The 26711-nt window shown below is 40.8% G+C and overlaps 1 protein-coding gene across 1 annotated transcript in view; it reads left to right on the top strand.

Moving 5' to 3' along the window:
- The first annotated feature begins 5844 nt into the window (after positions 1 to 5844).
- The window catches only part of LOC108797154 (dynein beta chain, flagellar outer arm-like), a 337005-nt gene continuing 316138 nt past the window's right edge, over positions 5845 to 26711 (top strand). Inside the window, exons 1-11 of the mRNA XM_018568726.1 lie at positions 5845 to 5942; positions 8168 to 8340; positions 10398 to 10585; positions 11528 to 11650; positions 13967 to 14185; positions 16652 to 16800; positions 19551 to 19659; positions 22581 to 22705; positions 23788 to 23976; positions 25106 to 25337; positions 26366 to 26485. Of these exons, the coding sequence (XP_018424228.1) occupies positions 5845 to 5942; positions 8168 to 8340; positions 10398 to 10585; positions 11528 to 11650; positions 13967 to 14185; positions 16652 to 16800; positions 19551 to 19659; positions 22581 to 22705; positions 23788 to 23976; positions 25106 to 25337; positions 26366 to 26485 (1725 nt within the window). The remainder of the gene's footprint in view (positions 5943 to 8167; positions 8341 to 10397; positions 10586 to 11527; positions 11651 to 13966; positions 14186 to 16651; positions 16801 to 19550; positions 19660 to 22580; positions 22706 to 23787; positions 23977 to 25105; positions 25338 to 26365; positions 26486 to 26711) is intronic.

Genomic DNA, 26711 nt, shown 5'->3' on the forward strand with positions numbered 1-26711 from the left:
AAATAAATAGCATTGTAGTCAATGGTATCGTTCCCACCTGTCCGTATTTCCGCCCGTCCCGAACGCACTACAAAACGGCCCACGCATGAAAAGGTCCCGGAGCGTTTTTGCTGCGTATTGGTCCGTTTTGTAGGGCGTTTTCCATTTGGATACTGCCAAGTAGCCTTTGGAATCGCGCGACGGTCGCGCAACTTTTTTACAGCGAATCGCGGTAAAAAAAACGCGTGACGGTCGCGCGACAGACGGGCATATTACAATACGCATAGGTGTGAATGGGGCCTAAAATAGAACTCAAGGTAAAACTTTTTTTTGTAGGTTGACATAGTATTTGAGGTCAAATTAAGACACAGGTCCATCAAGTTTAACCTTTGTGTGTCTGTGTGTGTGTGTTGTGTGTGCATGTTTGAATAGATTAGTGAGGGGTTAGAACCACTGTCAGGTTTTCATTGCTGTTTTTTTATTAGACATGTAAGCTGGTTTCTGATTTTTTATTCTTTTGGGTTTTGGGTCCGAATGCCGTTTTGTTATTCGAATTTGGACCTTTCGGAATTTTGTTTTAGTTTTAGATTGGGTTTTCTGATTGGCCAGAAAACCCAATCTGAAACCCAGTCACATGTCCGATTTAGTTTCATTTTGAACAAAATTTGGATGGTCCGAAACTTTAGTTAAAAGAACATTCGGATTCTGTTGCATTCAGCCTGATTGGAATTCGGACGTTCGGATGCATCCGAATGTCTGAATGCACGAAATCTAATCCAAATTTGCATTCGGATTGAAACGAAATTTACATGTCTACTTTTTATCACACACATGTTTTAGCCCCAGTCACACAGGGTTAAACAACAGCGCGTTCACACAGGGTGGGGGGAATTGATCAAAACTGGAGCAGACAGAATTTGGAGCAGTTGCCCATGGCAACCAATCAGCATCTCTCTTAAGTTTGCATAGGTAATATTTGAAAATGAGACAGAGAAGCTGATTGGTTGCAGTGCAATTCTACTCCAGATTTTGTCTGCTCCAGTTTTGATAAATTCCCCCCCAGTGTGTCTGCACATCCATAGTCAGCAGTGTACTCTGTACAAATCAATGACCGATGCTGCTGCTGTTTGCATGCCATCACTCATCAAATATATACATGTGAATAGAGCAGGGTTAGGCAACCTCAGCCTTCCAGCTGTGGTGAAAGTACAAATCCCATCATGCCTCTGTCTCTGGAAGTCATGCCTATGGCTGGAAGAATCTTACAATGACTCATGGGGCTTGTAGTTCCACAGCAGCTGAAGGGCCCAAGCTGCCCACCCCTGGAATAGAGCCTCTGACAGACCCTGGGCAAAGACATGTTGTTTCCAGGGACGGCGTTTCTGCAGACTTTATGGTCACACACAAACTGGCCACAGCTAATTGGCCAGTTTGTATGCAGTCATACCACAGAATGCAGCAGCGTTTAGCCACCACTGAACGCAGCAACCTATCCGCCCAAGATTGCCCGTCTGAATGAGGCCATAATGTCCTGATTGCCAATGTCATTGGGAATGAAATTGAAGGTAAGTCCATTTGTTTCTGAGACAACTGTCTACAACTGTCAACTGTTTATTTTAATCGCAATGCACAGTATTGCAGTACCACACGTTGCGGCGCGATCAGTAGGTGCGTTTGGAGGTGCCAGTCAAATAAATGGCAATGCAATGCATCTCCTGCACTGTTAATGCATGGTAGGTGCATTGTGCAGTACGGTGCATTAATTGCAAGGAACCATGTGATGAACGTATTGGACCAGTGTGAATGGGCCCTTAAAGGGGATTTCCCACACGTTGGAAAGATATGCTCTCACTTCCTATTGAGTCTACAAGGCAAAAAATGAAGGGAAATCTCCCTAATGAGACACAGAGTGAGAGAAAAAAAAACCTGACAGCTGTTTTATTACAAAAAGAAAAAAAAATTTGGCTTTAGATAAACCTTACATCTGATTTGACATTTGATACATTTCCTATAATAAAGGTTGCTTGGAAAGTAAGATTCTTTTTTATTATAATTGTGTTGGATGGCACTATTTTATTCATATACAAAATATGTTATTTGATGAGTTACACAAATAGCACTTTTTAAAGGGGTTCTTAATTCCTAAGTGCGAGTATAAATGCAGTAACTCATAGCAACTACCGAGACTTCATTAGCCCTGAATTATTAAGGAATCTTTGCTGTTAAGGTGCCCATACACTGCTCGATTCTCGTACGAGAATCGGGCGAAATCCCGCGATCGTACGAGAATCGAGCAGTGTGAACTAAGACGTGCGACCGTTTCTACTGTACGGTCGCACGTCTTTTGTCGAGCCAACATGTTCGAAAACCCGCCGAGAATCGTACGATTCTCGGCGGGTTTCTAGCCTGCTCGCCCGATAGCTGCGGAACGGGCCGGTGTGCGCACGCGCACACTGCCCGTTCTGCATTGCCGTCATCGGAAGCCCGCCCCTCAGCGGGGCGGGCTTTCGATGATCGCAAGTACGATCTGCCCGTCCAAGGTGGGCAGATCGTACGGACTTTCAAGAAGCATACGACCATCGCAAGACAAAAGTCTTGCGATGGTCGTAAGGTGTATGGGCACCTTTAGGGCTAAAGCATGAATAGCTGCTGTGTTTGGATGGAAAATCACACCTGGATAAAATTTACAATTAACATTCTTTAAATGAATTTCTTAGCTCTCCTAAGCTCAGATTCATAACTGTAAATGCAGTGTTAGGGTTCACTTGTTGTATGATCACAGGTAGACACTCATTTCACCACATTGTTACCATAACAAGTAAACAGCCCCCAGGCATGACAAGCAGCGCATTACCTGAATGCTAATGAACAGAGCTGGAATTAACTGAAAAAACAAACAAAACGTGTACACAGCTCATCACCCTTTCAAAGAAAGTTACCTGACTACTGTGCACAAAAGAGCTCCCTCCCCCAGTGCTAGTGATGCAACATTCACAATGTACCTGTCAATGGTTTCACACAAGACCATCAAAGTGACACTAACATCATACGAATACATTCAAGTACCTTAACTATTAACAAAAATGTATCTTATTTGTGTATCACGCTGTAGATCCTCAGAATTCATTCTGACACTGTCCTTCTTCTGGAGTGTGCCTACTTTTGTTCCCTGTGTGTGTTGTAAAGTAGCCACCTCTCCAAATGATAGAATGTAGTGATAGACTACAATCTCATGTTTAGTTTTCTAGTTTGTATTGAAGTTCTAGTCTATCACAAGAGTAATCTTGGAGTGGTGGCTACTTTACAACACACACAGGTATATGAGGACCAAAGTTAGCCACCCTCTGAGGGCCGGATTACCATTCCCTGTGCCTGTAGGTACGAATGGAAATCTGTTTAGCCTGAGCCGGTGCCCTTGCCTGCTGCGGGACCTTCCGGCTCTCACGTATGCAGAGACAGACCCCAGCGTCGCGTAAGGATGCCCTAAACACCTGTCCGCATCAAACATGTGTTTTACAATGGCAGCCTTACGCAGCAGCGGGGTTATTCACCTGCATTTGCCTGTAGGCGTGGCTGGTCTTGGAGCAGGAGGGGGCATTCTGTGCAGAATGCACCCTCCTTGCTATTGCCGGTGTTGTATCTTGACACAGCACTGGGAATTAGGCAGAGCAGGTACCAGCACTGCGCCCCTCTGGAGGGCACCTGGAGGCTTACTCTGCCTAATGGTAAATCCAGCCCTGCACCCTTCAGAAGGAAGGACAGTGTTGGTATGGATTCAGAGATGATTTGAGGAGCTACAGCCGAGTGATACACAAATAAGATAAATTTTTGTTAATAGCTAAGGTACTTGAATGTGATTTTACATGCAGCCTCAGGTTTGTTATGTGCAATAATCAACACATGTGTTACTTGTCATTTTCATGTGGAGGTAAACTCTACAGTTTACTTGTCCACAGTGCACTGGAAAACTGCTTTCTGTAGATTTTTCAACGAAAGTGAAAGTGGTTTATCAGGCAAGTTACTAAGAGGATCAAGAGCTTGCCTATCACAATTCAGGCTTCTTGTCATTTAGCAAAGGATTTCTCCATGTTCACAACCAGTGATGTGCAGGTGCTCTGTGAAAACTAAGTTTGCCTGAGTTCACTCAAGCCCAATGAAAACTGTCAATGACACCCTCCATCCCTCAATCAATTGTGGCAGGGGCATTCACCGTCCCTTTGTGACGTGTATCTGCGGGGCAGGGAATGCCCCAAATGAAGCAATGGCCAGAAAGGGGGTGTGTCACTGACATTTTTGCGCAGGTTTGGGAGAACTTGGTTTGCATCAAGCTTCTGCCCATCTATATTTAGGACCCTATGTCTGCAACCCTGGACTGGACTGTGACCAGTCAAACATATGTTTTTAACTTAAAACACAGACACATGAAACAAGTGGTCAGTGCAGGTTTTATATTGGTGCTACTTCTAAGCACCCAAGAATTAGGGATGAGATCATGTTCAGAGCAAACCCGATCTGAACCTGAGCTCCTCCAAACACAGAAGGAGCTCCTCCAAACACGGAAAGAAGCTTCTTTCCTGCCATTCAATCAGCTGCATTCAGGGAATTCTCCGCCCACAGCTACACGTAAGCAAAAGGGCGGGATACAGTGACATCACTGACCTTATATGGCCACATAGCTATACAGTGGTACCTCGGTTCACAAACTTAATTCGTTCCACGATTGTGGTCGCGCACTGAGTTGGTCGCGAACCGAATCAAACTGCGATCTGTCCGTGATCTCGACTAGAGGAAGCCACGACCATGCGTCAGAGCAGGGAAGATGACTGCGGTTGTGTTCATCACCCGAAGTGGATTTTGTGAACGGAAGCAAAATTTTGGCGAACTTCCTGTTCGCGAACAGAAGCGTTCGTGAACCGAGGTGAGGTACCACTGCATTTGATCAATGAGATTGATTTAATATGGCCATGTAAGTTCAATGACATCAGCAGAAGCATCCAGCCCCTTTGCTTCTGCAGAGCTGATTGGGCAGTTAGCCCCATGTAGCTTCCAGGTTTGAAAGAGCTCAGGTTCGGACCGGGTTTAGCTTGAACCTGAGCTCATCCCTACTAAGAATCTGTCTTACACGCATATACGTGCGTACAAACGCGTATACACGCACATTTACGCAATATACAATTCTGCTCATGTGTTGTGTGTGCATGAGGCCTAAAGGTCACGCCCAGCAAAAATTTTATTTTGTTTTAAAGCTGGCCATACACCTGCAGGTTGAACAAAAAAAAATCTAACACATTTCTCCATCCATGCTAAACAGTGTAGATGGATGAATGTCCCACTGTGGCTGTTGTATTCTGACAGCCAATGCCCTAGTGGGATACATGAACATTTTTGGCCCAGCTCCTTTAAATTGAGTGATCATTTTTTGTCGAGCCATCAGGGCCACACTGTAAATTTCGGCTGATTCCTGTGAATCGTTCCAAATTCTAACAGTGTATGGCCAGCCTAAGGATTAGAAGCTCAGGTTATTGCTATTGCTATTGCTAGCTGTGTCCCAGCCTATGAGGAGCCTCAAGTTCCAGTGTGCTGGGACTTGTACATACACAATATCTGTTGCTTTCTCACATTCTGCCTTCAGAGTGACAGTATCAGTGGATCCACCATTTCATGCTACACTGAATGAAATGAAGGATGCACCGATACTGCCGCTTTGTATGCGTGCGGTGTAGCAAACTGTTTATTGATCGGACATACAATATACATGTTTACTAATCATTGCCTCCTTAATTAATCATCACTGGCCTCTTACTTCATATTTCAGTAGGTGACTGGCATACATATGTTTTATGTTTCTCTGCAGCAATTGTAAAGATGGACGAATTACTTCTCTGGCTTGAAGTAAGGATTACATCTTCCTTGAGACCAAGAGCAGAAGAAATGAAAAATCTACTTTCGGATCACAGTTACAGGTAGTCAAACCAACTATTTATGCACATTGTTGAGTTTTGTTTTTTTAATCAAATGTCTGTATGTTATTAAACAATAATGAAATGTTTTTAATGTTTTTGTTTAAGTTTATCTGTGGTTCAGGTTAATGTATTTTAAAGTCAGCCTGTAAGATTGCCTATGTGTCTTTACATTTTGCCTTAGTATTGAGTAAGAAACATACAGATGTTTTCTAATCCTAAATCAGCTCTGAAAGGGAGCCTTGCGGGCTCTGATTCTTGATTATTTCATATACAAAACCTTGATTTAGAATAGTGGTGTTTTTTGACTCTGACAAGCCCCTGTATTTGTCTAGAGCACATGCGTCAAACATATGGCCCTGACACCTCTCCTGCAGCTTAACATTTTTAAAGCGAAGCTGGCGCTGTAAACAGGCACCAGGCTTCACAGGAAGGCAGCTGAGGTCCCCAGCAAGGTCCCTGCAACCTTCCTGTGAATCGCTGCAGTGGCCAAAAATCTCCTCCTCCTACCTGTGGATCCACAGGCACTGTATATATATGTACATTACATATTCTCTTTAAACCAGAATTTTAGGGAAAAAAAATCAAACTGCTTTTTTTTAAAAAATGCATGTACGTTCAGTGTCGTAGCTGGCAAAGTATTGCAAATTTTGAATAGTTTAGCTGGCCATCAATGTCTTGAAATTTTCAGTGATTCCTGCTTAATCAACTGAGGGTTGAGGCAAGGATGGCTCTGCCAGCACCACCTGCAAACCATAAAAGTTGATTTAAATATTGGCTGAGCCAGATGGAAAACTATCATCTGAACAGTGACTGCACCCTACCAGATACAATCACTGTTTGGATATTCAGACAGCCACTGCTGCCTATTAGTGGGGATTCCTCCATCCTTGCCGTTTAGCTTGGATGGGGGAATCAATTGGTTTCTCTTGTTCAGCCTGTGGGCTACATGAGAGAAATATGAGCTGTCTATAGCCAGCAAAGCCTAATGATTCTTGCATTCTTGCACACCACATACCTAAGCAGGTGACACCTTGTTCCTGTTCAGCTTTGTAACTTTATATGTCACGTCTTTGTCTCCAGTCTGCTGACTGGAGGATTAAAGGAGAACTATGAGGTGAGTGATTTTAACTCATCCTCATAGTTCTAGCCGACCAGTGACAATGAAACTGTCACAGGTCGGCTTAGTAGATCGGGAAGTGAGTGAACACATACCGGCGTTCGCTCACTTCTCGATCCTGTCACTGCAGAGAGCCATGACAGGGGAGTGACTGGATTCCCCCCTCCCCTGTCCGATCCTCCAGCGCTGACTGGTGGAACGGACGGGGGAGGGGGTGGGTATAGCTGGCTCTGCCTCTAGATAGGCAGAGTCAGCTGTCACTCACGCAGCTGGGTGGATCCAGACATAATTGTCGGGATCCGTTTCAGCTGCGGTGTCTCAGTATACCGCGAGCTGTAGCTCGCGGTATACTGAGCTTTGGGTGACGGGAAGTCGCTAGTTTGTGTCCTCCCGTTAGCCTTAGGAGAACTATGGGGAAAAGCCCTGACCCCATAGTTCTCCTTTAAGTGTTATTATCACCTCTGTCCACCTCAGTATATTGAATCCAGAATCTTCTTAAGTTGTGTAATGTGGCATAAGTGTATAAAGCACAAGACTAACTGACCTGCATTTTAAATCCTTTGGCAGGTAAACCCGTATTGTGTACTGGGTATTTAGCTGTTTGCTTGCAGTTCCGCTTTAAGTTGTGAATATCATTCTGCATTGTAGCCACAAACTCTGTTAGAGTATGTTTCCATGTTTGGAAAGAAATCATGTTTTTATGGTAAATAGTTCACTGATTGAGAGAACAGACATCTGTTGGGTACTTCTACCTTTAGTCACATGCTGCCATCTGTTGTGACACACATGGGCATATTCAATAGAGTAATGTAAGTAGAGCACTAACAGCAACGTGCAGTAACCATTGCAAACATTTGGAGTACCTCTTGTACTGGTGCAACTTCAGTAAAGTGAACTTTGATTGGATAACATGAGTATACTGTACACATTTCTTTACAATAAATCTTTCTTGAGCATGATATGTGATTGCTTGCAATGGTTGGCTGTATTTTGCCCTTTAGCCTTGTTGAAGAAGACTAAAGGAGTATTGTGAGTCCTTACAAGAACTACACAGACTTTTAGACTGATCATTGCTCTCTAACTGAAATCTCTCAATTGTATTCCTTAGATCCTGCCTCTTTGAATTTCTGAAGAATGAAGATATACACACTTTATATATTTACTTTAAGCTGGACAAGGCATCCTTATCAGCCACGCTGTCACCACCACATGTCTTACAGAATAAATGTTTATGCTTTTTGAAACTGGGGACTGCAATCAAACTTACAGCAGAAAATATAGGTAATTTGGTAATGTTATATTGTGAGACATGCCAACTTTGACAGCAAATTAACCGCTTGAAGACCAGGTGTTTAGACCCCCTTCCTGGCCAGACCATTTTTCAGTATTCAGCGCTGCGGTACTTTGACTGACGTTTATTCTGTCATGCAACGCTGTACTGAAATGAATTTTATACCATTTTTTTGGGGACGGATAGAGCTTTCTTTTGGTGGTATTTAATCACCACTGGGGTTTTTATTTTTTATTATAATTAGGAAAAATTACTGAACATTTTGAAAAAATAAAAAGTTTTTTTTTACATTATGCAACGCTGTTTAGACTGGTGGGCCCCAACAATGTTTTTTTTTTAATATGGGGGTTACCAGTGCTTGTTTTAGAGGGGTAGAGACAACACCATTGGAAAGGGAGAGATTGAAGATGTGAGTAAGGGAGTGTAGGATAGAGCTAGAGGGTGACCGGAGTAGTTTTGAGGGGATGGGGTGCAGGGGGCAGGTGGTTAGGCGAGTGTTAGACAAAAGAGTAGCGACTTTGTCGGTGGTAACTGGATCGAAAGAAGAGAGTAGTGAGTGTTGTGGCAGACAAGGTATGTTTGGAGTGGTGGAGGTCTGGGCAGTGGAGATTTAATTGCGCATTGCATCAATCTTGTCTCTGAAGTGAGTCGCAATTTCCTGGGCTGTCAGTGAGTTGGTTGGAGGAGGCGGTGGGGGACAGAGTAGGGAGTTGAAAGTCGAAAAGAGTTGATGAGGACTAGATGAGAGGGAGTTAATGAGTGTGATGAAGTAGGTCTGTTTGGCTGTGTGAAGGCAGGTACTATAATTTTGGAGGACAGATTTATATTGTGTGAAATCTTGCAGAGATTTGGATTTGCGCCATTGTCGCTCAAGTGCACGACTATGCCTTCTGAGTTTTCTAGTGTCATCTGTCAGCCAAGGCTGTAGAGGACGGGGCCTAATTTTATGAGAGGTGAAAGGGGCAAGTGTGTCCATACAGGATGAGAGTGAGTTATTGTAGAGAGAAGTGGCAATGTCAGGGCAGGACAGGGCTTTGACTTTGTCATAAAGGTGGTCTGTAGCAGAGTAAAGAAGAGAGGGGTTGAGGTGGCGAAGGTTCCTGCGGGTGGCGGTTTGCTGGTTGGAATGTTGGGGGGCAGATGAGAGGGAGAGTGTGAATCTGACAAGGTTGTGATCAGAGAGTGGAAAAGGGGTGTTGGTGAGATTGGAAGGAGTGCAGAGGTGAGAGAATATGAGATCAAGGGTGTTGCCATCAGAGTGAGTAGAAGAGGTTGTCCATTGTGTTAGGCCAAAGGATGAAGTTAGGTTGAGTAGCTCAGAGGTTGTGGTGTTACTAATATTGAGAAGCAAAAGGGTGTGTGAAGTAAGGTGATAGTTTTAAGTGGGACCCAAGAAAAAAAGGAAAAAGAAGACGTGGAATTTCCCCCTTCACATCAGAGTCCATCACCTTTCATATTAGAACCTTTTCACATTTGAGTCCCCCTCCACATTTAGCCTTCTTTTCACCCACACCAAAAGATTTATGGGTGGCACCAAGTTCACTGTTTGTTTACTACTAGTTGCCCAGATGTCTGTAATCTCTAGCCCACTAGCCCAGTATCAGATTAGGCATTCTAAACTCACTTTACATGCTGCACACTCTCATGAAATTGTTATTCAGATTCTCATGGCATTTTCAAATTTCACCATATTTTTCTTTTTTAACAATGGTATTATGATCTTCAAAAGCAGATGATTCAAAGCTGATTATACAATGTATACTCACATAATACTTCATGGGGTTATATATTATATGGATTACCTAAGTATTGTTTGGATGGCACAATAACTTAAATTGTTCAGATAAAAACAGCATAAATATTTGGACATATAAATTAAATTGCCTTTTGTTTTTAACTTTTTTTGAAAGTATACGTTCCTTATGTTCTGTCTAATGAATACTGCAATGCAGTCTTTATCATAGATTAAGATACATATACATATACAAATGATGATATAGAAAAATGCCTAATATAACATTAGTAAAATTTTCCAATTTACTTTTAGCTGATCATGTGATTTCTGTGGACTGTGACAAACTCCCATTAAAGTATTTTGATGGTCTTCTTCACCAAGTCTACTTGCCACTTCTGAGCAATAACAATGCAACAGGTGGAACATACAGCAACGACAAGATCATTGATGTTTTACATAGGTTTACTGGGAGCCTGGAGGTGATTGCAGGCCATGCACAGGTAGGTTATACTCCTGGGAAAATGGAGAGAACACTTTAGATACAAAGAATACAGGCTCGTTTTACCTCCTGCAGTAAAAGCCAGTTGTTTACAGAGCACAGTAATTCAACCTGAAATTCTCAGGCTCAAGTGAATGAGTTGGAGCATTTTCCTTTCATATACTGCTCTGTTTGCAGTTTCAATTAAAGACAGATAGTCTGAAAGGAAACAGTATTTGCTGTGCTCTCTCCTTAGAAAGTCCATAATGCCCTGGGACACCAGTGACATGGGTGCACCCCATAATAAGTGTTTATTAAGACTTGATCCTGCTTTATTTTAAAATAAATATAATTTTGGCCATTCATACATTGCTTTTCCAGCAACTGACCACTCAGTCTAACTGGTGCGATATCTAATATGATAGTTTAGTGCAACTCAAGTGTTAAAATTACTGATCACTTTCAATGTGAACATTGAACAAAGAAATAAAAGTGATAATTTCATAATTGATTGATTACTCTATGCACCATATGATGAGCTTGAAACAAACAGTGATTTCCAACCCAACTGGTTGCTTTTGTATTCAATCCAACTCCACAAAATTAATTAAGGTGATTGAATTGGTGGTGGGTGAAAAACAATCGATAATTGCTCAATTTGATCAGAATATTGAAATAATTGTTTTGTCAAATGATTGTATTGATACAAGCATGGCCAGCATACAAGAGTTGTACATACTTACTACATTATTATTATGCAGGTTTTATATTGCGCCAACGGTTTGCCCAGCGCTTTACAATAACTAAATTTCTAGACATTTAGGAGCTACTGACAAAACTCCAAGAAAAAGTAGTCAGGGGGCTGAAATCATAATCTACATGTGTATCTTTAAACCAACAAAATGACAGTATGTAGCAAAAATATTGTTTTCTTGGAAATCCTTTTCTTTTGCTTTCTTTAAAGGGGTCCATTGTACTTCCCATTCCCTCTCTTGAATTACTGAAAAACACCTCACTATTCAACAAGCATGGAGCTGCAATACATATTCTGGAAACCTCGGTCATTGGTTGGATAAAGCAGATCAAGGTGAGAACCAGCACATACTTAAAATCTGGTAGAAACAAAAATATCTCTTCAATGTCAGATCTGCCTTAGGCCCCATTCACATGTAGCGACTTATCGCGCGATTTCCGCCGCGATATCGCGCATTTTTGCCGCGCGATATCGCGAGAAGTCGCCGGTTAATGATAGTCAATGGAGCTGTCTTAGCTCCATGTCGCGCGTCGCTTGTCGCGGTCGCAAGTCGCTTCTACAGGACCCTTTTTTCGGCAGATTTTGCACGATTTTGCTTTTTTCTATGGAGCCCGACGGAGAAGGTCGCGCTACCATCGCTGGATCGTCGCTGGATCGTCGCTGGATCGTCGCTGGATCGTCGCTGGAACGTCGCCCGAAAGTCGCGCTAACCCGGCCTCTGCAAAGGTAAGTCGCAACATGTGAATGGGGCCTTAAGTTAGTGTCATGTTTTAATTAAATACATTGTTTCCATGTTCAACCTTTTATGTTGTTTAAAGCAGAACTCCGGGACATTTTTTATTAACCCTTGCAGTGGGGCTACCTCTGCACTGCAAGGGTTAACTGCTCGTTTTTGGCCAGGCAAAAAAATAAAAAAAGTTATATTCACCTGATTCTCCAAGCCTGTTTGCTCTTAAACCGGTCTTTGGAGCCTCTGTTTCTCCCCGATGGTAAAGCAGGTCTCATACATTTTTACCATCTGTGTATTTAGCGGTTTGCCTGGAGACAATGTGGGTGGAAGCAATTCAATCAGGGCCAGATTCCCCATAAGGCCACCGAGGCCTAGCCTCAAGGGTGGCAGGAATTATAGGGGCGGCACAGGCGATACTGGCCCCAGGGGTGTGGAATTTGTATCACCGGACGCCCGGGACATGGAGTCCCGGGTGCGGGGCCGGTAGGTTTTTTACATTTAGCCCTGCTTTGGGCAAGCAGGGTTAAATGTACAGCAGGGAAGCTGCCGCTTGTTTTGTACAATTGTTATTGCCGAGATCACTTGTAATATGCCCGCAGGTCTGTCCCCATCCGCCGCCCCCCCTCTCCCTGCCGGCTGCCTCTCTCCCAGCTGGCCGCCTCCCTCCCCGCCACGATTTTGGGGGTTCCCTGCTCTTCTGGGTAGTTCAGGATGGAGAGTGGGGAGCAGAGCGGAGAACATCCATTCTCCCTTTTGCTCTGTGTAAACACTGAGACAGGAACACTGCACTCGCAGCCTTCCCATCTCAGCTGTGACAGGCGAGCCAGCATGGTGCTTTGCTCAAACTCCTGTATTGGAGGTGATAGGTTCAATAAAGAGAACCTGCCACCTCCAAATGCTATCACACAGGGTCTTGTTTGCTCCTGTGTGATAGCAATAAAGTTAAGTGAATAAAATAAAAAGGAAAAACAAATGATAAAAAGTAAAAAATAATAAAATAAATAAAAATGTAAAAAGTAAGTAAAAAATAATAAGAAATAATTAAAATAAAAAAATAAAATGGTAAAAGATAATAAGATATATAAAAAGTTAAAAAAATAAATAGAAATTAAAAAGTGATAAAGTAAAAGAAAATACAGAAACTGCAGAAAAAATAAAAAAAATTAAAACCAACCCTGCTACCCCTGCCATCACCCTGCATTCAATATGACGATATTTGTTTGGAAGGGTGTTGAACATTCCAGAAGAATCTTACTCCAGCACAGAGAAACCATAGAGTTTGATGACAAATTGTAAGATGTGCCATCAATGGATGAACACTAGCATTTAAGGCGGTTGGTGGGGAGTTCCAACTTGCTCTGGGCTATGTCTGGGGGTTCTGAAAGCATCTGCACATTACAAGTTTGAGTCTGATAACTTTACCCTGTCACAACTTTGCTTTCATGTCCTGATCCAGGAAACAAAATAAAGTGAACCTGTGATTTTCCAATGCTGGTCTAATCCGCAGGTTCACTTTAATATGATCCCACCAGATAGCTCAACAAGTACTTCTGGATATGGAAAAACATGTGACTCACCTCCCTTACTCCAGCATAGCAGTGCTATTGTTTGAACATTCAGTTTCCCAGTGTGGTCAAATGGGGGGTAGAGAGTGTCCTAAGCTTGTGTAAGCTCCAAGTCACAACTAGGTGCATGCCTCAGGCTCTCCATAGGGGAACATGTGAAGAGATATAAGTATAAGCGTCTGGTGGAGCCTCTGTTAAAGCGACCTGTTTAGGGTTGCCACCCGTACGGGTTTCACCCGTACAACCCGGGTTTGGAATCACGTGCCCGATGTTGCTTTGCCCTACGTTGGCAAAGCACAGATTTACTTTAATTTAATAATTATTTGTTATTCTCTCATATAACCTTTTCTACAGGATGTACTTAAACATGAACCTCTTGCTGAGATTAAAGCCAAGGGTGTAATGGCAGGGATTTATCAGGAAAAGGAGATGTGGGAAATGCATATTCACAATCTGGAATCTATTAGCCTGCAGTTAAATTCTGCTGAAGCCAGAGAGATTGTCTACCATCTGGAGCAGGCCAAAAGCACGTATGGAAAATCAATTTCTTCAGTGACAAATGATGTACAAAAGGTGAGGCTAAGAAAATTACCATATTGAACAGTGTATTTGTAATAAACCAAAAAACAAGCATAAACATAAACAAGCCTATAGGTTAGAATGTAATATTCATGTACAAATGTGATTTTGACTTCCTATGTACAGGAAACCTTGTAGGTGACTGCAGCATTCAATCATTCTTGAAATTACCCCTGATTTCAAGACTGAATTAAACCACATTATAGTGCATGCATGCAATTATTGGATATCACAAACTGCTGCAAGCAAACATAATGCCTGTGAATATCATATAGCTTAAGGTTCTCCTTAGAAAGAAGGCGTCTTTATTTTAGGGAGGTTGAAATCTGCACATACTGTATGTATGCAAATGTTATTGCTGTTTGCTATAATAAGTGCTAAAACTGTAATTACAATGTATTATTACCTTAGGTGTTACTGTATTTTGCCTTGCAAAGTATATTTTTGAGGCGTTTGCCACTTAAAATTGGATTTTTATCAGTCATTATGATTGGCTGTATTCAAAATAATATAAAACTGGGAGAGGGGACAGCTACATAAACCTTTAAATAATTTATAAGCCTGTATGGGTCTCTTACTATTTAAATCTCAAATGTAATATTTTTTCCCCATAAAGAGATCCAAATATAGGAACAACCAATACCAAAATTACTATTAAATTGTTTTATTTTTAATCATCATTCATCAAGCACATAAATATATAAATATAACAATATATTTATATATTTATGTGCTTGATGAATGATGATTAAAATAAAACAATTTAATAGTAATTTTGGTATTGGTTGTTCCTATATTGGGATCTCTTTATGGGGAAAAAATATTACATTTGAGATTGGCTGTATAGCTGTATGTTTAATGCCTTAACTGCAGACAGATATTATTATCTAATGATATGTATTCTGTCTATATTAGCTGTCTTGACTGGGAGAGGGGGGACAGAACTAGAGGTCAATCAGATCTGCTGCATGCAAATGTGGTGCAAGTAACATGTTGACAGGAGAAGAGTGCAGAGTAAGCAAAGGGATGACCTCATCAGTGTACTGCTGCTTCTTCCATGTCCAATATCATGATGGGGGCTGGAAAGTGACCTGGCTGTTTGATTGCAGTAGAGAAAAGCTTTATTGGCTGTGCTGTACTGTCTCTACTATCTGGCATGACTGTGTGAACCTCAGAACTATATGGATACAAATGTTTATGAAGGTAAAGCAGAACACATACAGTATATACTGTATTTACAATTTGTAGTTAGCTGTTTGGCTCATATTCAGCTTTAGTGATACAGTGTTGTTTGTACCTTTGTGCCTACATTTTCTCCACATCTGTACAGCCAGTTTCTATTTTCTCAGTCAGTGGCTGTCGATATCTCATGCCTATTATATGTAAAATCTAAGCACTAAATCTAGGTTTTGCATGGTTAAAATGGAATGTCTGTGCCCCCTGTGGGAAATTTAGCATCACTTCCAGTCAGGAGAGGACTTGGAACATATGACCATGGGAAGCAAACACAACCAATTGGGCCTTTTATGGTAGGGACATATTTCTGGAGGCTAAAGGTGCACCCCACAAAGTGAATAGACAAGGTAAAAGGTGGGTGTTGTAAAAGAGGAAGTACATTATGAGGAGAGCAAAATGACTGCTGCACTGTGAAAATAAAATGGACTTCCCTAAATAAAATATAATCCCATTAGTCAGCTTTTTTTTAACAAACGAACATCACAGTTATTTATTTTTCAATTATAAATCTTTACAGCTTTTTGCACTCAGTTGCAAAAGATCTTTAATATATGCAGAGCAGATTAATGCTGGAAAACCTCCCTTTTCCCTCTTTGAACAAGAGGACGCATGTCTGAACAGGGAACTAATAGCTAAGGTGTCCTCAGTGGGCGGTTTCTATTTCCTCCTCTGGTTATATTCTGATCATCAAGAATTAAGAGTGAATCTCCTCAAAGGAGACACAAAGAGCAATACAAACCCAACAGAGATTATAATCATCTTCTACTCAATCCAAAATTAGAATTTCTTTGGCTAGAGTCTCAAAATAGTGCATACTTCAGTTGCCATCTATTAGAATGATTTCACCATCAAATTCAGCCCCATAAAAATATGTCTGAACTGCAGCTTTCAAATACAGTAGCGTTATTGGAATGGTTTTAAACACTGCTGAGGGGTCCATTTACTAAAGTTCTACCCGGCCTATAGCCAGACAGATGTTGTTCGCATGGCACTAGTGCCCCTAGATGGCCCTGACAAATATAGTGCTGTGTGAATGGCATCTGTCCGGCTATGTGCCCGGTAGAACATTTAATCCTAAAATAAGGAAGAAAGAAGTTCTGTTGTTTGCTCTGTGCAATGGGAACAAGGAACATGTAAAAATGTACATACGTTAATCCACAATTGTCAGTAAGCTGGCTGTTTTAGTGAATTTGTTGTAATTGCAAATCCATTCTTTTCTATTAGGCGCGGCATCAAACAGAGGAAAACTTGATGTTCTTAAAGACAATGGTTGAGTGCTATGATCAGCTAAAATCTGCCAGACCTCACTTAGAGAAGCAGAAATGCTTTTTTCAATTGCTTCACCATTTGCTTTTTGTTTGGAAGCATTCCAGGTAAGTAAAATGTTACAACAGTAACAGATTACTGGATATTTTTACTTTCAGAAAACTTAAAACAATCAAACGTTTTACATATAATTCAGGTGTTATTTAAAGTGGCACTAAAGGCAAAAGTCCCCCCCACAGTGCTAATGCAAGGACTTACCTTAAATGATGCCTCTTAATTCGATCATCTTCTTCTTTCCTGTAGTTTCTAGCTGTCCCTCGAGCGCAGGTGCGGGTCTCCGATCCAGAGCTGACTCCTGTGTCCAGTCTGTGCGGGTGCACCCTGCTCCATATACTTACCTTGTGTCTCTCCTCGTCTCCCGGACGAACATCTGAACTGCGCATGCGCCCGCCTTAAGATCCTTTGCGGCAGCCCGAGAAATTTTTATGATGTTCGGACGGGAGCTCGTGGCGGAGACACAGGTAAGTATTAACCCTTTGAAAAAGTTTTTTTTTTTTGCGTTTTTTTTCTTGCTAGCAGTAAATATATGCAAAAACATGCAAGGGTTTAATAACCCTTTAATCTTCCAGTTTGTCATATCATTCACTTTTAAGATAAAATATATATTTTTTATATCCCTATCTATGTTATTATGTACCTATTTTACAAAACACTGGAATCCTATTTCTGTTTAATTTGTTATCTATTAGAAAAAAGGGATTGATATAACAATGTCTCCGAAACCTTAGTCAGTTAAGTACTACCATAAGAAACCTTGCAACATGCTTTTGTGCTAAGGCTTTCAGACAGGAGGAGGCCCCTTTCAGTTTTCAGGCGGATCGGATCGGAAGCACGATGTATGTCTATGGGCAGTCAGATCTACACGGATGGGCATCCGTTTACATCTGGTTACCCCTAACTCCTTGCAGGTCCTGAAAACCAAACAAATCCAAGTTCCATTTTGGTGGACCTGATCGTGACGGAACAGGGGTAAACTGATGTAAATGGACACATGTCCACTTACATCCAACTCCCCATAGACCTAACATGGGTCCAGTAAGTTCAGTATTATGATTGGGAAAAAAAAATGGATGGACCCGGATCCAATACAAACTGCTCCGATCAATAGGGGATCCAAGCACAGATAAGAACTGACAGGCACCCATGTAAAATGATGGAAAAGGCTTGTTGCCCTCCTTACCGGAAAGTCCCATAATCAGGGAAGGGTGCTTGGAATGACTGCGGATGGCGCCGTCAACTGCACACAATATGAGAAATGTCACCAGCACACAGAGTTCCTTCAAGGATAATACATCGTGGATTTATTAAACTCATGTCAAACACACAAGCGCTTTCGGGGCCGCACAGGGTCCCTTCATCAGGCATAGCAATAACGTCATGTAAAAGGCGCCTTACACTGAAAAAAAGTTACACTAACAAATCTTTTTACAATTTATATTATCTATTCAGGTCAGATCTTACGTAACATTTACTAACAATTAACATTTGCAAAAAGGTCTTCATAGTTCAGTTTAATAAAGCTATATTTTTGCCATATGGTATCCAGTTATCTTGCTAGACCATATAGTGCCGAATGTGATTAAAAAAATTAGTAAGTTTTCCTTTTTTAAAATTTTGGCAGGTATACACTTGTGAGAAGGTTTATACTTTCCACAAAAGATGTGATTTATCCATAGTAACACATCTTTCAAAATGTGTTTTTCCCCTGAATTCTGGGAATTTAGTCATATACACTGTAAATATTTGCTCCAGATGAAGAGCTTTTCAGGAATTCAGTTCACCCAGCACAGTATGTTTTTGGGCTCTTTGCCTACTTTACTTTTGTGACAAAGAAGACAAACTGGCTCCTGCTCTGTGCTACCGGCCTTGTCATAGCTCCAAACTGTGAACATTTATGGTGCACAATCAATCTCCTTGTTCTCTCTAGCAGCTGGCATTATAGCAGCATTTATCAACCTCTTTTCAGCCATGGCATCCTTTAAAAGTATGCAAAATCTCAAGGCAACCCAGTTTTTGGCCCCTCCAAATTTCATACAAGACAATTTCCCAGAAAACTGGGGTGGTATGGATTTTAAGGGGAAATTCACTCCACACATCAGAGTTCCCTCATCAAATCAGCAGCCCCCCTTCATATCAGAGCCTCCCCCTTTTACTTCAGAATTCCCCTGTACATCAGGAGCCCCTTTTACATTAGGATCCCCTTCCTTTTACATTAGTCCCACCCCTCATACTAGGATTCCGTCATAACATTAGAAGTCTCCCTTCACATCAGAGCCCTCTGCTTTTAACTAGAGTCCCCTCTTTCACATCAGATGTGAAAGAGGGGACTCTAGTTAAAAGCACACCCCTCTTCAAATTAGACTACTCAACCCCCCATTAATATCAGAGCCCACAGTCCTCCCTTCACATCAGAGTCCTCAGTCCCCCTTCACATCAGCGTTCTACCATTATATGAGGAGCTTTAGCTGCAACAGCTTGACAGAGCAGGAGATAGAGCAGGCCTGGACGGAGGCAAACTTCCATCCTGTTCTGAATCGTTCCCACCCGTCCTATAATAGCATCATCCATTTCCATGATGTTGGTGGCCTGCCGGCACAATGGAAAGGCATGATGCTGTTCAAAAATTCCGAGACACCCCTGAGGAAGCCAGAAGGCAACACAGGATGCACTTAAACATTGTTCCGGTGTTGCAAAAATATTTGATAATCATTTGAATGTTTATCTTTTTTCATGATAGATGATTTCATACGAATCCATGTAAGATGATATGTCTAACATAGTTTTTCCCCCTACTTAGATATTATCATCAAAGCAAAGTGTTTGTAAACCTTCTCAGATTATTGTCAAATGAAGTGGTTCAGATAGCCTGTGGTCTACTAGGAAATAATTTTTTGCATAATTCTCAGGTAAGAATATCTATATTTCCACTAAATCATTGTACAGAACCATATTCCCTATTTTATTTTTAGTTACGTAGGTTAAAAAAGACACATTTATTGAGTCCAGCCAGAGAAAAACTTTCATCCTCAAAAACCCTGGCAGATCCAGAGGAAGGCATAACTCCTCTGTAAAACATCATCCAATTTGCTTTACTAGGAAATAAGTAATAAATAAAAATGTGCAGTCGGATAAATCTCTGGACCAGTATTCTAGTTTAAAAATCCATGTTTGATATATTTTTTTTTCTTTATGAAAGGATCCAATCCTATTTTAAAACAACCTATTGTATCTGCTAAAACCCATCATTCCTGTGGAAAACTATTCAACATTATAACAAACCATTCTTCTAAGAACTATACAATCCTGCTGGAAGAGATGCCTTCTACCCTTTTATAATGTTAAAAATATTGTCAACATAGAAAACAAAATTGTGAAAAATATGTTTTAAATGTTTTATAAGGACAAACGCTTTATTTATAATTGAGCTTACAATTAATTACTAAAGGCTTCAAATAGCTGTATCCACAGCAGCTTATATACTGTATATGTTCAGCTTTGAACAATAATGTTCCTTTTTGCTTGTGCTGTTCTATTACTTTGAGTATTTACATAATTCCAGGAGTCAATAGAGGAAACACATCTCACATTCTTGTTAGAAATAATGTTTTGCTGTTTTTTTTAAATTTTGCTTTCTATTAATAGCAGTACAGTTTCCAAAATCTAGATACACAGCAAAGTACCTGAAATGTCCTCGGTAACAAGTACCCGAATTACAGGGGCATATTCAGTAAGCAGTAGATCTGACATGTACCAATCATTTACTACAGGCAAATCTTCTAGGTATTTTAAATGCTAATTATTGATGCACCTCCAGTGAATGTTTGGCAAAGTCCTTTTCACTGCTTTATAAATATGCTCCTAAGTGTTCAATCACAAAATTTTGACAAAATAAATAGATTTTAAAAGCTTGAAATACTTTGATTCCATAGCAGAAGGTGGGAAAACTTTGAGAGAAACGTCCAAGTTGGCCAGGCAGTTTTAGGTTAGTGAGCATTTCTAAGATATGTTCAACTTGGGTTGATGGGGTTGATGTATTAAAGGCAAACAGGCTGTTCACTTTGGAAGGGAATTTGCACTCTGCAGGGGAAGTCTCCCCTTAGCTTAGGTATTAGACATTCCTCGTAAAGTGAAATTTGACCACATTTGCTAAGCTCAGGGAAAACTTCCCCTTCAAAAAGCAAATTTCCATGCAAAGAGAACAGCTTAATTGCCTTTAGTATTCAACCCCTCTATATTCTGTAGTGTACTTTTACATTTATAATCAGGTATTTATATATTAATGCAGTGTACCAATATGTGCTGATAAGCACAAAACAACAGTCATTTTAGTTTCAGAAAAGAGCTCTGCATTTTTTATATTACGCTTCTTTGTATTAATCACTGTAGTAGGTTGCAGTCACTGTTCTTCAGATAACCACCACTAAAACTTGCCCAAAGTTTTCTGCATCATTGCTAGGGGCATAATGAAAATGATTTCAGTGACTTAGGCCTTGTTCACACCAAATGCAGACCAGATCTGCATGAGTTTCTGCAAACGCAGTGCAGGGGGTTGTGCCGCGCTTTTGCCGCATTTTTTATGCGTTCAGAGCCGTTTTTGGTTAAAATGGGCTTTCAGTTCGTTCCAGGGCGTTTGCATGTGTTTTTTATGCATTTGCATGCGTTCCAGAGCAGGTAAAATAGGGCATGCTGCAGTTTTTTTACATGCTCTGGAACTGGACACTGCGGTGTGAACTAGAGCCCAAAATACCATTGGAATACATTGGACGCAGTTTTGATCCGGTCTGTAACTGCTCTGCTCTGCTCCTGGAACGCGTTTGTTGTGAACAAGGCCTAAAAGAATGAGTTGTTATCATTATCTATAACTGAGACTAATAAGCAAAGCAGTGAGAAGTTATTTGAATGTACTGTTGAGTTGTTGGGGTACCCATTACCCCTGGCCAACTTCATATTTTTAGTTTGATCACAATTATGTCAAAATATATGGTTATACTATGGGGTCTATTCACGAAGCTGCCGAAGGATCTAGCTGTAGCTTCGGCCGATCCTTCGGCTAGCTACCTTTTTTTCTTCTTTATTCTGACACGGAGCGATGTCAGAATAGAAAAAATAAATAATTTTTTTTCCCCATTGGAATGCATTGCTACATTCCTATTGGCTATTTCAATTTGCAATAGCCAATAGTAAACTAGCATTGCTAGTTAATATTGGCTATTGCAAATTGAAATAGCCAATAGGAATGTAGCAATGCATTCCAATGGGATTTTTTTTTTCTATTTTAACATCGCTCCGTGTCAGAATACAGAAAAAAAAGGAACAGCAGTGTTTCTCTCCTGGGCAGCGGGAGCGGGAGGCTCCCAGAGCGCCCTGGAGAGTTTTTTTTCTTTTTTTTTGACAGCAGCAGAGCCGCCGGACAATAGGAAACTATTGGGCGGAGCTAGCTGTCACTGCTAGCTCTGCACAATCGTTTTCTATTTACTTTTTTAAACTTTTTAAACTATTTTTCTGTTCTGCTTTAACTATTTTTCTGTTTTTCTGCCGAATGTTCGGCTCAGCCGATCCAGGAGTCGAACTCCTTCTGCACACGTCTGCGCTTCGGGTCGGCCGAACATGCTGAGCATGTTCGGCTGACCCGAAACCATGTGAAGCAAGCCGCTGTACGGCTGAAATCAGCTGTACCAGCCTGAAGTGAATAGCCGAACAGTGTTCAGCTCACTTCACTTGGGGTCGGTTGTTCACTCGGCTGCCCTCGGCAGCTTAGTGAATAGACCCGTATATATTATAAATATTCTTTTTATTATAAATATATTCATTCTTGTTTATATTACAGGCATACAGTTTGCTGAAGGAAGCTTTAAAAATTTGTGCAACTTTTCGTGGAAATTACCTTGATGTAAAAATCAAAGCTGATGAATTCAGTATGATGAAGATGGAGGAAAATGCCACCTTAACCAAGTAAATGATATATGTGACTCATATTACACTATTTTGACCAGCATGAATGAACTACATATAATACTATGCATATATGTCATCTTATCTGCCATCTTATTACCTGGTGGTTATGAAAATTGCATATTTTTCTTAAAGGAGAACTATGGGGTCTGGGCTTTTCCCCATAGTTCTCCTAAGGGTCACAAACTAGCGTTCTCCCGTGACCCAAAGCTCAGTATACCGCGAGCTACAGCGACTGCCTGAGACTGCCGCAGCCGGGACAGATCCCGACATTGCTGTCGAAATCCACCCAGCTGCGGGATTGACAGCTGGCTCTGCCTATCCAGAGACAGAGCCAGCTGGGCCCGCCCCTCCCCCGTCAGCTGGCTCTGCCTCTAGATAGGCAGAGGCAGCTATTACTCACGCAGCTGAGTGGATCCAGACAGTAATGTCGGGATCCATTCCGGCGTCTCAGTATAACGCGAGCTGTAGCTCGCGGTATACTGAGCTTTGGGTGATGGGAGGATGCTAGTTTGTGTCCTCCCGTGACCCTGGGGAGAACTATGGGGAAAAGCCCTGACCCCATAGTTCTCCTTCAAGGCTTAAATGTATAATAGTATGAAGAATAGCTACCTTGCTGCAAATTGCTTGAGAAAGGTCTAAAACTGTAACCAGTAAATTAATGCTGGTCTAATGGAAGAAATATGTTGATTTAAAATGATAAAAAATGATAATATATTAAATGTCTGAAAACCATTTAGCACCATACCTTTTATTTGGAAATCAGCTTATATGTTGTCTATAAGGTAACTCATTGAAAAGCTTATACATAACCTTTCAACTACAGTATGCTGGCCTACAGCACAGCCTATGTACAGAAAGGTTCTGTGTGATTATAAGGGTAAAGATTTTTTCCTTCAGACCTGTTCAACTGTGACATTTTAAGGAGGAATGGCAAGTACAGATCCTTAATTAGTAATTCTTCTACATGCGTCTGACTTTAGAAGGCAGAATAACCCACCAAACAGTGTTTTTTTCATAAAACACCACATGTTGAATAGTAAAAATAAAAATTCCTTATCTGAATGTTGTTTTCCTTTAAGATCCAAGAAAGCATCAGAAACTGTTTGTAACGTTACCATGTATGAAGTGCCAGCTCCATGGGTTTATGGAAGGGACCCTTACATGAATGATAAAAATCAGAAGGATGAAGAAGATGCCATATGGGAAGAGTCTCCCTGGCCTCTCTACAATGCACCTTGTTTTCAGAATATGAATAAGTTTATGGAAAGGTGAGCTCTCATTGTAAGAAAAGCAGAAAAATTATTTGTTTATGGGAAAATAGTTAACTTTATGATGACATTAAACTATTTTTAGGTATTAAATATGTTGTATTTTGTATATACTTTCTTAATCATCATTGCTGTTAGACTGTTAAAGTGGACCTTTACCCCCTTTCACTAAAAATCGCATCAGCATGCAAGAGTTGCATCCTGGAAAAATTACATCAGCAGTGCATTGCTGGGAAATCTCATCTGTAATCTCATGAGATCTCAGGGAAAGGCATTTTCCTCCCTTGAGATGATGTGCATGGTCACATGTCCTAGTCACATGTGCCAGAGTTCCAGGAAGTAATAGGAGAGCTAGTAATCTGCCTTTAGTTAAAATGGCCACTGTCAGAAGACTGGGAAATAAAATAAAAATAAGGCATGCAAAGAATACAAAGCCGGCAATTATCTAGAAGTATGTGTTTGTAGATTGTCATTACTAAACATTTCTAAGAGTATGTTTGTTCTTATTTTAAAGATATGGGTAAAGGTCCGCTTTAACGTAAGTAACTTAATGTAAAGAATCAGAGTGAGGAAGGGAAAGAACCTTTGTCAGTTTTTTTTACTTGTCTTTATTTGTCTGTGTTCTCATTGTGGATATTTCCTCCTATTTCGTGTCAGACACAAAATTATAGGAAATATCTGTCCCATTTGACACTCCCCAACATGGTCACTGACAACAATAAAAACTTTACAAAAGTATGTATCATTTTTAAATCTATCCATAACTAAATAAAAGGGAAAAAAACACTTTGGCTTTAGCTGTGCCTGTTTATAGCATTACCATGCAATACAGTGTTATGTCAACAAACTGCCATATTTTGATTTATTGTGTCATCCCATTAGCATGAATGATTTATGACTGCTGTGAGTTGTCACACTTTGCCTACTGTCCTCCCTGTGTCATGGCCTCATAAATGGTCCTGTAAATCTGTAGTGTTTTGATCGGTTTTATCATAAACCTACATTATATAAAATATACATCCAAACGTGTTTTGTGTTGGCCAAGACACTTACCACGCATCTGGTACAACCTATAAACTTTCGTAGTACATAGTAGCTGGTACTGAAGAACCTTTTTTTTTCTTACTAGATGCAATGATGTCCTTGATTTGGTGGAGACCATGAAGCATTTTGAAGTATTAAAGGCTGTAACTGCAATAGGAGGTGCAGGCACTTCAAGCTTGGATGCTATGGTACAGGATATCTGGAATTCATATTGCCTGGCCAAAGATTCATTTATTAGCCAAATTAAAGATATTTTTATCATTGACAAAAATAATCCATTTCAGAAAGCATTTTTTGATTTAAGAACTACAGTTAAGGTAAGTTTATCTTTCAGACTCATTTGTACTATGATAATTTGGAACAAAGTACATTACTTGTTATGTTCTTTATATAACATCATGCATGATCAGTCCCGCTAGGTAGCTCTGTCTGCACACAGGACTCCTGCAGTACAACTGCTAGAATAATGTAACTTGGCACGGCTACTGGTCCAGCTGGTGGGAATGGCAAATCCCGGGTGGTGGTGAGAGCTTAGTAATCAGAGGGTTGGGGGAGCTGTGCTGATAGTGACATTATCAGTGGGGTGGTGATTCTATGTGGGACTCACTACATCGAAAACAGAGCCTATGCTGGAAACACTGATGTAATGAAGAATTGCCATCTGATCAATCAGACACTTCTGGACCCCCACTGTTCCGTGGTAGCGCCCTCTGACTCCTATGTCACAACAGGATACAGTAGAGGTCAGTGGGATGAACCACTAAGTGCAGTAGGAGACCAGGAATTCATCACTCCCATAAGTGCTCAATTCTAAAGAGTCTTCAACAGGAGAATAGTAATTACTCTTCATTGCAGTAGCATTTGGTGGCAGTAGATGTGGGAGAGGCGAGTAGTCACTTCTTCTTTGTAGGGGCGACATATCATACCATTTTTATTTTATTGACAGGGTTGATTAGGAGAAACCACAATTTTCTCAAAAAACAGTTGGCTTCTGATGTTTTTACATTTTCATGAATTAAAAATTCTGTTTCCAAGAAAACTGTGTTTAAAACTGTGAATTGCTGTCACCATGGCACCTGGATGATTCCATGACCAATGATAAGCATGTGCTTTAACATATTTATTCATAACATAATGAAAAATGAGCGGTGTAAGAAGAATCCTTTCTGTATTTTTTACATCACACGCAGGGTTCACACTGTTTTGTTGCATCTATTTGAAAATGTGCTTCAAAAGAGATTACAGTTCCTTAGCAGGACTAAATCAGGTGGAAAACTGTGCGTTTTATTCCATTTCATGATATGCAGGATAAAGGCAGTAAAATTGTGAAATATTGATATTGCAGAGTCTGGAACATCAACTTGGAAATATTCTTAGAAGCAGTTTTGACCAATGCCCAACTATTGCTTCCCAGCTCAGGCTGCTGGAGGTGTTTGAAGGTGTCAGCAGAAGAGATATTGTTAAGGTAATTTGAAAAATGAGTATACACAGTGCACTAAACATGATGTTTATCTAGCATTTCATATATCTCTCCAGTTTCTGAATATGCACTCAAAGTTAGCTGAAAGTGGACCATCATTGTTAATAATAATGAATAGCATCACTAAAAGGGTTCCTCCTTTCTTATTGTAGGCAACAAAATACATTAGCTGGCTACATGCTATACAGCACCATGGAAATGTGCAATTATT

This window comes from Nanorana parkeri, unplaced genomic scaffold (assembly GCF_000935625.1).
Source record: "Nanorana parkeri isolate BGI_ZX_2015 unplaced genomic scaffold, ASM93562v1 scaffold1235, whole genome shotgun sequence".
NCBI classification, from domain to species: domain Eukaryota; kingdom Metazoa; phylum Chordata; class Amphibia; order Anura; family Dicroglossidae; genus Nanorana; species Nanorana parkeri.